This window comes from Equus caballus, chromosome 19 (assembly GCF_041296265.1).
Source record: "Equus caballus isolate H_3958 breed thoroughbred chromosome 19, TB-T2T, whole genome shotgun sequence".
Taxonomy (NCBI): domain Eukaryota; kingdom Metazoa; phylum Chordata; class Mammalia; order Perissodactyla; family Equidae; genus Equus; species Equus caballus.
This window is the reverse complement of record NC_091702.1, coordinates 21974923-21988942: the sequence shown is the minus strand read 5'-3', so window position 1 is coordinate 21988942 and position 14020 is coordinate 21974923. Positions and strand designations below refer to the sequence as shown.

The 14020-nt window shown below is 37.9% G+C and overlaps 1 protein-coding gene across 6 annotated transcripts in view; it reads left to right on the top strand.

Annotated features, from left to right (window-relative positions):
• The window catches only part of PLD1 (phospholipase D1), a 201813-nt gene that overhangs the window by 104845 nt on the left and 82948 nt on the right, over positions 1–14020 (top strand). For all 6 annotated transcript variants that reach the window (XM_023623137.2, XM_023623136.2, XM_070242373.1 and 3 more), the window contains 3 exon segments: positions 1116–1265; positions 2081–2164; positions 13449–13530. In XM_023623137.2, coding sequence (XP_023478905.1) covers positions 1116–1265; positions 2081–2164; positions 13449–13530 — 316 coding nt within the window.

Below are 14020 nucleotides of genomic sequence, written 5' to 3'. Positions count from 1 at the left end.
TAATACCAATTTACCAAAAAGATAAATTAAGGAGTGATAGTTCCCATTTTTAAAAAATAAATTTTACTTTATAAATTGATATCCTTTAATTAACAAAATACTTACAAAGTGATTTGATTTACAAAAATTCTGTTTACACACAGATTTTAAGAAAGATACCTTGAAAGAATACTCAAGTGTACATTTACTGTAGATTTTATTAGTGAGTGTGTGTGTGTTGATATATGTTTCCTTCTGGAAGATTGTAGTTATGCAGTATGTATGTCTATTTCTCTATATATACATTACATTTGTTTCTATAAAGTTCAGCCTCATGTATACAAATATATACATTTCTTTCTTTACTCACATTGACTGACAGAGATATGTATATATATATATATATATATACGCTTACTAATATACATTTGCCTGTGTGTGTGTGTAAAAAGATTCAGAACTTCCTGATCTTCTCTGACGGTAGAAGGTTCAAGATCAGTTGTTAAAAATGCAAAGATGCTGCCATTACACCTTCCTCCTGGTACTGCATTTCGGTTTTCTGGAGGGCCGTAGAAATCAGGCCACAATTCTCACTGGTTGCCGTAACAGATCCCGGAACCAGTCTTTGGGGTCATGGGGCTGGAATACGCCATTGTGCTCGGCTTTGGTGGACTCAGAAAAGGGAGGGCTCGCTCCCCTAAAACACAGTCAGGATGATGTTTCAGAAGCTGAGGGAATGGACACCAGGCGGTACTAAGGAATATATCCTCTACTGGAGCCAACAACTCTCTAACTAACCCTTAGACGCAGGACCTCCACTTATCTTTCAGTGTCCTCCTCACAGCCTAGCACAGCTCTAGGCCTACGGTAAGTACCTTCACACATGTTTGCATGAGTGAATGAGTGAATAAATAACCCGAAAATTTATTTTTGCTGCATTAAATATATTTTTAAATCTTGCCAAAAATTTTTAGAAGTCTTCTTTTTGATATCAGTAAGATACTCTTTGCCTAAATTTTTCAACTCTTGTTTGCTAGAGTATCGAAACAAAGCAAGGCATGTTTAATCTCTAAAGTTGTTTGAGGAAACTGAACACAGAGTGACCATTCTTTCCCACATTTGGCTTTTCTTTGAAGGACACTTATTTTAAAATGCAATAGCTATAGACATGCTCGGTGGTGGGCAGGCGCTATAGAAGAATTCATCCAGAAACACGCCACCAACTTTCTCAGAGAGCATCGATTTGGGTCATACGCTGCTATCCAAGAGAACACTTTAGCGAAATGGTAAGATCTGTTTGCTTTGAGACTGTCAAAGCAGTTGTGGCTTTTCATATTATTGTGGTCTAAATTCACCTGGAATCAATGTTCAAAGCTGTAAAGAGATATTATGCATTATCTTTGAAAAGAGCCTCTCTTTGTAGGACTATCTGAGCATAGGTTAGTTTTCCAATTTTTGTTTTTAAGATTTTTTTTACATCAAGCTTTGGGTAGCTAGCTTTAGATTTTGAAGTTTGATTTTAAAAGTCAACTTTACACATTTTTTAAATTATTATTATTTTTTCCTTTTTTCTCCCAAAGCCCCCCGGCACATAGTTGTATATTTTTAGTTGTGGGTCCTTCTAGTTGTGGCTACACATTTTCTTACTGATGCAAATGGAAGGTTTATTTAAGTCATTAGCCACAATTGAGGAAAGAGAATTTACTTGCTAGATATTTCTTGTAAATAAAATCATGCTTAGCCTGTTTTCCATGAATTGGAAACTGGTCTGGTTTTAGTCTCAGAAGAGCAACCATGTGTGAGTTCAGCAGGGTAGGAGAATTCGTCTGACCCCGTATGATGCTGAGACCAATTAATTTATTGTTCTCTAAGCAGAGAAGCATCTAGTTTCTTATTTCTTTTACTGACAGTCCTCCCTACATAGCAAATGGAAGGTGGGATTTTCAATTCTTGTTTTGTAGTTACACAAAGCAAACTGGTGATTATGAGGAGGCTCTAGGCAGTGGCTTCCATGTTTTGCTCTACAAAAGGATATATTTATTTTACTTATTTTTGTTGTTGTGAAAAAAAAAAAAAACGAAATGAAAAACTTGTCTTTCAGGTATGTTAATGCCAAAGGATATTTTGAAGATGTGGCCAATGCAATGGAAGAGGCCAAAGAAGAGATTTTTATCACAGATTGGTGGTTAGTATTTTTCCACGGGGACTTTGTCTGGAGGTTTCTATGTTTAGAAATATACAACATCGTCGTGCTGTTCCAGAACCGTACATTGTGAAAACCGGCAGTACCCACAGAGAGCTTGGCCAAAGTCTCAACCAATTAATTGTAATAGCCTCCAGTGAAACGTCTTTTCAAAAAACTTGGCATCCAAATATATTCTTAACATGTTTAGCTTGAACCATTTTGTTTTTGTCTTTCCATTTGGAAGCAGATACCTAAGTATTCATTTTAATAAAGATTACGTTGCAAAGCAAATGTAGTTGTAGAGGTAAGGGAACATAATCTTTCTTGGGCGTCTTTCCTCTTTTTGTTACGTCTGTCACCAGGTATGGTGAATATACTTCTTCTGAGTTGTCTCTTTGAAGTTGAAATAATTCCATTTGCCTATTGCTATTAAAATGTCCTTGGTAATGCCCAGGCCTGGTCAGCTTTTATGGAGAGCTATCAGGTTTCAACTTTCTGATCCCCTTTAAAAACGTCCATGAGAGTTATAATGCTTGTTAAAGCCACTGGAATTCTCATATCTAAAACTCATTTAGCTCTTGGGAAATTTCCTCCTGGAGTCGGTATAGGCTTTATAGTCTGACTTTAGTTCCAATTACCCATCTGCCTGGACGGTTGAAACCCATTGCAGAAGCCAACGTTGTCTACAGTGGAAATGAAAATGTCTAAAAGGTATTTTCCTTCTAAGAACTTAGTTGCTTGAAATGCCCCTTATTTTTTCCTATCCTCTTTCCTTCCAAATGCTACCTTATGTATGAACTGTGAAAATATCATCATAATTTATTTCCTCCTAATTCTAGATTTTGCAGGGAGGAGAGAGTAATTAGGAATGTGAGCTCATCTTCTTCTACTATTTTGCCTCAGTGATGTGGGAATCTATAAATCTAGGGCACGCTTTCCCAACCTGGGCACTACTGACATTTTGGGCCAGATAATTCTTTGTTATGGGGCAGGGGGCAGGTGGGGGGTGTTGTTCTGTACATTGTGGGATGTTTAGCACAATCAGCATCCCTGGCTTTTGCCCCCTCGATGCCAATAGCAAGTTCCCAGTTGTGATAACCAAAATGTCTTCAGACACTGCTAAATGTGCCCTGAGGGGGCAAAGTTGCTCTTGGTTGAGAATCATTGATCTAGTCAATAGATAAAGTGTGTGACGGTCAGCATGTCTGAGAACCTTTTTATTCTCATGTTTGTGGAGGAGCTTATGCTTGGCCTTTATATTCTTGCCAAATTTTGTCTCTTCAGTCAGTTAACCAGGAATTAGAGAAAGTTTCATACTTAGGAGCTATTTCTTAGGTTGAATACTTTTAAACACTTAGGATAGTAAATTCAAGCTCACAGTAGTACTATATTCCTTTAAAAATATTTCTGAAAATTGGACAAAGACATGAAAGAGGCTGAAAATAGTTTTTCCATTGAGCCCATCTTTTCGTGTTTTATGCAAGAAAATAATATCTCTTTTGAAGGTTCTGAACAGTAAAGTACAGACTGTCACTTAAACATCTAAAGAGATGGAACCCTGAATGTTTTCTCTTCTCCTGTCAACAAGAAACTGAATCAGGAGATTATTTCTTTTTCGTGACTGCACTAAGATAACATCTTATTACAACACTCTGAAATAAAACCTTCTCGGTATCTTCCCTCATGACAAGTGAAGACAAATCTTGTCATGCAAGTATATTGCAAAAGGGAGCATTCAGAAATTTAACCAAACCCTGATATGTTGGAAGTGAGAGAGTGAAAAGCATAGTTAGAGGATGAACATGCCCTTTAGAAGCTTCTCATCTAATTCAAGAGACATCATATACTTAAGTGAAAACTGTATTAATATGTTTCTAAAGCAATTAGTATGCAAGCAAAGGCAGGCAGAGTGAAATGAGAAACAACTTGGGACCTAGAAATGCTTGGCTCTATTTGTTCATTAATTTACTTGTAATTTATTCAGTTCATTTGTAATTTATTCCAGAGCTATTTAGTGAGCACTCACTCTGGACACATACTGAACTAGGCCATGTGTATAAAGATGAATGAGACGCAGCCCCTACCCTGGAATGATACAGAGTTGAGAAATCGTATGTAAAACAATGGATTGGGGAAAACTCAGTGATGAGGATCAAGATAGCAGAAGGCATGGAGGGCGCACAGAGGAAGGGGCAGTGACTGAGCCTGCAGAAGCTGTGGATGCTTCACTGAAGAGACGCTGGCTTAGGCCATGGGTGGTGGAGTTGACCAGATACAGACAGGTGAGTGTTTCAGGCAGAGGGATAGCCAGGACCAAGGCATAGAAGTGCAAGAGAACGCAGCAATTTTGGAGGATGGTCGAGGTTTGTACAGCTTAACCATAGCATCCTTTGGGTTGGTGGGTGGAGATGACACTCAAAAGATGGGTTAGGCCCAAATTGTGCAGGGCACTGGGTAAGCTGCTAAGGGGTTTGCACTTAATCCTGTGAACACTGGGAACCACTGAAAAATTTTAAGCATGGGAATTTTAATCAAGTTTGTTTTCTAAAAGGGACCGTTTGGGTAATAGTGTAGAAAATGAATTGAACAGTAGTTATAGAGACCATTTAGCTAGTTATGGTTGTGATCCAGGAGAGAAACTGTGAGAGTCTCTTCTCTGACCACCTTAAGAGCCTGACTATTACTAACTTGGGGCAAGTCATGTTAACCTTTCTAAGGGGTAGTTTCTAAGGCATCATCGAAGTAACATTAACAGTAAGAGCTACGATTTGTTGAATTCTTACTAGATGCCAGGGACTGTGTTGCAGATGAGATAACTGAGACTCAACGAGGCAGGTTAGGAAACTGCCGTGGTCACACAGTGGGCGTGTGCTGGTGCTGCCTTGGCTCCAGGCGTGTCTGCCCCAGCACCCACATGTCACGGGTCCTCTCAGAGGAGCCGGCTGCGCTGCATGGTGTCTGGAGTTCCTTTGTACTCTGAGGTTCTTTTAAGTGCAGATTGAATTTTCTTAAGGTGCTGGATAAAGTAGTAATCAGATTTGGGTAGGTATAGTCAGGAGAAATTTTCTGAAGAGGTAAATTCTAAGGTCAAGTTAGAAGACGTAATGATTTGTTAAAACAGCCCAGATTATCTGAAAACTAAGATAAAGAGTAAATCCTAGCTAGAAGTTGAAGGTATCCAAAGGAGTGTTTCTACATCAAGAGGAGTCAGCATTCTTCATTTGTTTATGTGGATCAACCAGCAGAACGCTTGTTTTATATCTTTTCTGTGCTTGGTGCTGTTTCTCGTCACCTACGAGCTAACTATCCGATGTTCTTGGGAGTAAGTCCTAAAACGAGGACACCAAGATGTGCCTTCCAGCTCCGTTGCTAAATTGCTGTAACTTAGGAAGGGTCCAGAGTGTGGTTTAGCTCAGCCTCTCCCTGACGGTGGTGATTCTGATGACCTCTGGCCGGCAGGGATGTGGAGCAAGTGTGCTGAGTCTTGGCCCAGACTGGTTCTCTGCCTGGCCTGTCGGGGGTGGGTGTGGGTGGGGTCTGTCCCAGCCTCTGTACTGAGTCTGTGCCTTAAACCCGTCAGAGATAGACAGGATTAATAAAACTGCAGAATAAAGAAGAAAAACAGTAAACAAAGATTTTGAAAGGGGGAGTTTATAAAAGGAAGAGAACCAGGTAAGAAACTGGGCTGGAGACAAAGGCTGTAAAATAAAAAACAAAATCAACGTTGCATTATTGACAGGCTCCCAAGCTAAGACTGTTCTAAGTGAGAGGACACATTCAAGTTGATTTTAATGTTATGAGTGTTTTTCAAATGGTGGGTTGAGACTCTTTAGTAATTATTTATTAAAATGATTTATTGGGTTATGATCAGAATTTTTTTAAAGAATGGGATAGGATAGGAAAAGGAAAGAAATGAGAAAGGCAAGGTGCAACTTAAGTGTTAGTAAGGGTTATTTTGTGAAGTTTTTCTTTCAGTAGTAAATGGATGGACGGATGGAGGTATTGGGATGGATGTATAATGCATTTCTGTGGATTATGATCCAAAAAATTCGAAAACCATGAACTTTAACAAGATTGGCAAACTTTTTCTATAAAGGGCCAGATAGTAAATGTTTGAGGCTTTTCAGGTCATAGATAGTCTCTGATGCATATTCTTCTTTGTTTTTTTTTAAATAACATTAAAAGTGTAGGGGCTGGCCCCGTGGTGCAGTGGTTAAGTACGCACATTCCACTTCGGCGGCCCAGGGTTCACCAGTTCGGATCCTGGGTACAGACGTGGCACTGCTTGGCCAGCCATGCTGTGGCAGGCATCCCATATATAAAGTAGAGGAAGATGGGCACAGATGTTAGCTCAGGAGCAGTCTTCCTCAGCAAAAAGAGGAGGATTGGCAGCAGTTAGCTCAGGGCTAATCTTCCTCAAAAAAAACCCTCAAATATGTAACAGCCATTCCTAGTTCGTGGGCCATACTAAAACAGGCTGTGGGCCAGATTTGGCTTGTGCATCACAGTTTGCCAATCGTTGTCTTAGAAAGTTGATTTCAGTTACTATATTATGTCAACACTAAGAGCTAAATGTATGGTTAACTTTTTTGTGTTTTTTTATGCTGAGGAAGATTTGCCCTGAGCTAATGTCTGTTGCCTCTTTTTTATAAAAAATAAAAATCTTCCTCTTTTTTATGTGAGCCACCACCACAGCATGGCCACTAACAGACAAGTGATATGGTTCCACGCCCAAGAACCGAACCTGGGCCACCAAAGCAGAAAGCACTGAACTTTAACCACTAGGCCATTGGGGCTGACCCTGGTTAACTTTTTAAGAAACTGTCAATCTGATTTCCAAAGTGGTTGTTTTTTACAGTCCCACCAGCAACGTATGAGAGTTCCTGTTTCTCCTCATCATTACTAGCGCTTGATATTGTCAGTCTTTTTAAATGTTAGCCATTCCAAAGGGTATGTAGGAGTATTTCACTGTAGTTTTAATTTGCATTAGCAACATCTTTTCATGTTAAGCATATTTTCCTGTGATTTTTGGACATTTGTTTAGCTTTTTTTGAAACACTTTCACATCTTTTTTCCCCTCTTTTTTTATTGGATCTTCTTCTTGTTGAGTTGTAAGAGAACTTTACACATTCTAGTTACAAGATGTTCCACTTCATGCTGGCCTCCATGGTTCCTGATGAGAAATTCACAGCCATTTGAATTACTGTTCCTCTCTAAATTATGCACTGTTTTTCTCCTGAGTGCTTTCAACATTTTCTCTCTGTCTTTAGTTTCAATGGTTTGATTATGATGTTTCAGTTTATCCTGTTTGGGGTTCACTGAGCTTCTTGAATCTGTAGGTTTATGTCATTCATCAAATTTGAGAATTTTTCAGCCATTATTTCTTCAAACTTTTTTTCTGCATTTCTCTCTCTCTCCTCTCCTTCTGAGTCTCCAATGACACAAGTAGTCTCTTTTGGTATTGTCCCACAGGTCTCCGAGGCTCTGTTCATTATTTTTCAGTCTTCTCTTTGTTACTCAGATTGGATAAATTCTATTTAGGTATCCTTAAGTTCACTGATTCTTTCCTTTGTTGCCTCCATTCTGAATCGAGCCTGTCCAGTGAGAGTTTGTTTTTTGTAGTTGTATTTTTCAGTTTGAAAATTTCTCTTTGGTTCTTCCTTTCTGTCTTTCCATTTGTTTTAACAGTGTCCACCATTACTTGTTGAAACATTTTTGTAATATCTGACAAAGAATTAAGGTAACTAATTCTGACATCTATCTCATTTTGGCATTAGCATCTTTTGAACATCTTTCCTACAAGTTGAGACTTTTCTGATTCTTTGTATGCCAAATAATATTCCTTTGTATTCTGGAAGTTTTGAATATTAGGACTCTGGATCTTGTTTAAATCTTATGGAGAATGTTGATATTTTTGCTTTAGCAGGCAATTGGCCCATTTGGGTTCATGCACAAATTTCCAACTAATCTTCTATCTGTGTGTTTTCAATGTCACTTTTGTTTTCAAAGCCTTTGCAGTGCTGTTCAGATCTATCCCCCATGTGCTCCACCAAGTGGCCAGTTTGGGCAGTGATCTACTTATTTCAGTTCTCATACTCTTTGGTATGATATTTAGGATCATATCAACACATGGGCAACTTGGGAGTGAGTTAGAAGCTCATAAACAACTTCATAGGGTTGCTTTCCTGAGCTCCACCCTCTCCATGATCTCCCCACTACTTTTGGGTTCACTGTGGCTTCCCTTTTTAGTCCTCTAGCTAGAAAGGTAGCTCTTTACTTACCCTGCTCTGCCACACTTTCTGCAAAGTCACTTCTGTACAGAACCAAACAATGGATATTTACATCGGCCTCTTGGAACCACAGCTCTTCCAGTTGGAGAGGAAAGTTCCACTTCCTCGGAGTTTTTGGTGCTTGCGGGTCCCTCGCTGCCACCTCTATTGCTGTCAGAAGATCCCACTCTTTCTCCTCAAGCCTGAACTAGAGAACTTACCCTGGTGTTCTTTCTACCAGTGTCAATGCTCATTTCCAGGATCTCTCTCCAGGCTGAGGAATCAGAGGGGGAGAAAAAGCTAAAATCATCACTGTTTACATGGTACATCAAATTCTGTTCTTCTTGCTCAATATCAAGTCTTCCAGTTCATGAACACTGTATATCTCTCCATTTATTTAGATCTTATTTTTCTCAGCACTGTTTGTACTTTCCATATACAAGTCTTGCACATATTTGTTAAATTTATCCCTAAGTTATTCATGTTTTTTTTATGTTGTTGTAATTGGTATTTTTTAAAATTCATGTTCCAATTGTTCACCGCCAGCATATAGAAATGCAATTGATTATTTATATTGACGTTATGCACTGCAACCTTGCCTAATTCACTTATTAGTGCTAGTAGCTTTTTTATAGATGCCTTAGGATTTTCTCCATAGATGATTATGTGATTTGTGAATAATGATAGTTTTACTTTTCCCTTTCCAATCTGTGTGCTTTTTATTTTATTTTATTTTATTTTGTTTTATTTTATTTCCTTATTGCGTTGGCTAGGATCATCAGTAAAATGTTCAATAGAAGTGAGAGAATGGACATCTTTGCCTTGTTCTCAGTAGTAGGAGAAAAGCATTCAGTCTTTTATTATTATGCTTTGGGTATATTTTTTTATAGGTGCCTTTATTACTCTGAGGAAATTCCTTTCTTCTTATAATTTATTGAGAATTTTTATCGTGAATGGGTGTTGAATTTTGTCAAAATTTTTTTCTATATTTATTGAAATGATCATATTTTTTTTCTTTTTTTGTTAATGTGGTGAATTGCATTGATTGATTTTCAACTTTTAAACCAACCTTGCATCTTAGGATAACCCCGCTCTGTCCTGATCTATGATCCTTTTTATAAGTTGTGGGGTTTTGGTAAAGACTTTTACCTCTGATGGTAAGGGATATTGTTCTTAACTTTTTCTTTTCGTGGATTGTCTTTGGTTTTGGTTGAGATAATGGTGGCCTCATTAAATGAGATAGTCAGTGTTCCCCCTCCTTTCTTTCCTGAGTTTGGGTAGGATTGCCTATAAAGTTGTTGGGATCTGTAGGGGGTTTTTTTGTGACAAAGTTTTAAATTATGAATTAATATTTTTAATAGATATAGGGCTAGAGTTTTGATTTCTTTTTGCTTCCATTTGGTAACATTTTTTTCAAGGGAGTTGTCCATTTTATCTAAATTGTCATAATTATTCATAGAGTGTTATTTGTAATATTCTTTTATTATCCATTTAATGTTATTTTAATGTCTGCAGGCCTTGCAGTGTCTTTCTTTCATTTTTTTCATATTGATAACTTTTGCTTCTCTTTTTTCTTTTTTTTAACCAAGTTATCACATTTTTATTTTTTATCTTCCAGTACTTGTGTACAAGCATACATTTTTTTACAAAGTTGATGTAATAGCATATATAAAATTATGCATTTCTCCATCTGAGATTATATTTTATATTTTTTACTATGACTATGTGTTTATTTAATCTTTTTTTAAAAAACTGTTTTATTGAGGTATGATTGACATACAAAAAGCTGTACATATTTCATGTATACAACTTGATGAGTTTGGAGATAAGTGTATGCCTGTAGAATTGTTACCACAATCAATGCTATAAACATATCCATCACCTCCAAAAGTTTCTTCCCATCCTTTTTTTTTTGAGGAACATTAGTCCTGAGCTAACATCTGCCCCCCACCCTCCTCTTTTTGCTGAGGAAGACTGGCCCTGAGCTAACATCTGTGCCCATCTTCCTCTACTTTATATGTGGGACTCCTGCCACAGCATGGCTTGACAAGCTGTGCACAGGTTCGCACCTGGGATCCGAACCAGCGAACCCCAGGCCACCAAAGCGGAACATGCAAACTTAACCGCTGCACCACTGGGCTGGCCCCTTCCCATTCTTTTTATTTATTTTTATTTTCATTTTTTGTGAAAAGAACATTTAACATAAGATCTATCCTCTTAGCAAATTTTTAAGTATACAATATAGTATTGTTAACCATAGGCACTGTGCTGTACACTAGATCTCTAGGACTTGATCATCTTGCATAACTGAAACTTTGCACTCTTTGACCAAGACCTCCCTGTTTCCTCCTCCCCTCTGCCCGTGGTAACCACCATTCAAGGAACCAATGTTGGTGAGAATATAAATTGGTGCAGTCAACATGGAAAACAGTATACAAGTTCCACAAAAAATTAAAAATAGAACTACCATATGATCTGGCAGACCCACTTCTGGATATATGTCCAAATGAATTGAAATCAGGATCTCAAAGAGTTGTCTGCATTCCCATGTTCAGTGCAGATTATTCAAAGACATGGGATCAACCTAAATACCTGTCAAGGGACGGATGGATTAGGAAAATGTGTTATTAACATTCAATGGAATATTGATCAGCCTTTAAAAAAAAAGGAAATCCTGCCATTTACAACAACATGGATGAACCTGGAGGGCATTATACTCAGTGAAGGACGCCAGACATAGAAGGACGCCACTTACATGAGGAATCTAAAATAATCAAACTCCCTTTTTCTTCTTTAATCTAGCTGGAAGTTTATCAGTTTTGTTAATCTTTTCAAAGAGCTAGCTCTTTGTTTCATTGAGTTTTCTCTATTGCTTTCCTATTTTATATTGCATTGAGTTCCACTCTTATCTATTATTCCCTTCCTTCTTCTTACCTTGGGTTTAATTTGTTCTTTTCTCTATCTTCTTAAGATGGAAGCTCTTATCATTGATATTAAACTTTGTCTTCTTATATAAGCATATAAAGCTATAAAATCTTCTAAGAGGAACATTTACTTAAAAGCACATTTTAACGTCTCTGAAATCAAGATGCATCTTACACTCAATAACATCTTAGAGTTATAACTGTCATCATTTTTTCTTTCTTAGTGATATACACAGGAATGATGCATCTTACAATCATTGATGTCCCAGACCCAATGAAAAGCAGTATTATACAATTCTTTTGAACTTTGCTTATCTAATAATTACTTAGTAAAGATCCTGACATAATGATGCTTGTGAGTCATAGCTGCTCTCCCTTTACCATTGTTTACACTTTGTTTATAGCGTGATTATCAGTCTTTTATTTTTTTATGCATTATCCTCAAAATCGAGGGTTCTGTGAGAGCTCCCTTATGATCCTCTGAAGTCTCTAGCAGAATACTCTGCATACGGAGTACACAATGATTGTAGTAAATAAAGGACAATAAAGCCTTAATTGCAGAGTATAGAATTAAACGTAGCCCCAAAACTAAGCCCTCTGAGTCCCTAATTAACATGTACATCAAAAAACTGCAAGTATATACATGTTGTTAGATATCTCCTACCTTCAGTGAATTAGTGGTGCACAGTGATGCACTTTTCTACTTAAAACAGGCCTCTTTTTAATTCATCTCAGATCTTTTCCTAGCAATTGCTGCATTTTTTGTTTGTTTGGACATAGATTACCTTTGAATTGTTTCCTACTCTGAATTAAATATGCAAGTATTTCTACTGTACGTACACCTCCATTTGTCTATTAACTGATTTATCTTACCCAATATGTGTTTCCTTTAGATACTTTATCTCTGGGTTTGTATTTTCTTTAACTGAATGAAATAGAGCATAAAATTATTTCTTTTAATCTCTTCAGCTCCTTAAAACCCTGTTGTTTTCACCTGCTTACACGGCTCTCTGGCAAGGCAAGATTCCGGTCCAGTGTTCTATGAGGCTTTAATCCTTGTGCAGTCTACTCCTGCCCTTCTAGGCCTAGCATTTCAGCAGATGAAGTGGTTTTTTTTTTTGTTCATCTTTTCTTTGTTTTTCCTCATTCCAGAGGAGTTGTATCACATACAGATTTAACTCAGACACTGACTTTAGAACTCAACTCTAAGGGAAAAAGTGAGTTTACTGTACTCTTAGCTGCCTGCAGCACTGCTGAAGAGAAGAGCCCAGGGCTCCATTCTCACAGTGAATAATCATCTCTCAGCGAACTTGCCTTCTTCCCTGCTCAGAAAGCCCAGCTTCCATGGACACCACTCTTTGGTATAGGAAGTCAATGTTTATGCTTATCAATTAGAACACTTTTTCCTTGGAGTAACAGAATGCTCATCTAAAGGTGATTTTAACAATGAGGATTTATTTGTCTCATTTAATGAGGATTCAAAGTGAAGCAATCCTAGAGATGGTGGAGTAGTTCCGTGATTTCAGGCTTCTGGTCTTCCCCTTAGAATTTCAATGTGGCTGCACTGCTCTAAGCATCAAATCCCCATACAACATCTGTTCTAGAGCTGCTTTTCCTGTTTTGTGTGTGTGTCTCTCTCATCAAGGAGGAAAAACTTTCCCATTAATCCCTCATGTACCTCCTCATATATCTCATTGTCCAGGTTGTGTCACCTCACGCTCTAGCTGCACAGGAGTCTGGGAGAGCAAGTATTTAGAACATGCAGACTCTATAGTGGGAGGTAGGCTCTGACAGCAAGGAAGGCGAAGGAAGAGAATGGCTGTTGGCTGGGCATTCAACAGTATCTGCATGCGTGTGTGTGTTGCCTATGTGAGTAAGAGAGAGCGAGCGAAATCTAGATTGGCTTTTGTGTGGATAGATGCTCTTGCTCCCGTAGGAAGTTGTCCATGGACCCATAGCAGAACTTTGGATGACCCGCCACAGTGGAGGAGGAGGATGGCATTTGGGCTTAAATTGCCTTTGCTTCCTATGACACAATTAGAGCTTGATATTTTGTTTTAGTTACTTGGAATCTTGGTTTCCTGATTTCAGGTTGAGCCCAGAAATCTTCCTGAAACGCCCAGTGGTTGAAGGAAATCGGTGGAGGTTGGACTACGTACTTAAACGAAAAGCAGTATGTACTTTCCAAAGAAATGCTGATATGATTTTTTAAATGTTTATTGCCTCTGAAGTGACTTTTCTTTTTCAAAGCCCTTCATACATACTCATAACATTTTTCTTTAGAGTTTGACAAGAACTAGAATACGTACTGTTTTCAAGTTCATTTGATTCCGATTTTTTTCCTGTTACTCTTGAGTACATAAATATTTTAGCCTAACTCACAGCATGGACTATATTAGCAACTCTCATTTTTGTTCCTTAATCAGTTATGGGCAGTAAGTTTTATAGGAAAAAATTGTAATAAAATTTCATCATTGAATAATAAATGATGAAATGAAACATAGCATTTCATTTTATTCATTATTCTGTCATTTGAGCAAAAGACAAAGTCATCTGTAGAATGATTTCAGTCAGATGGGGCCAAGCTGATGTGGCAGAATATCAAAGAGGAGGGACATTAAGAATTGGTGGTGTTTGGTTCCAGTTTGGGGACAGTTTAGGGT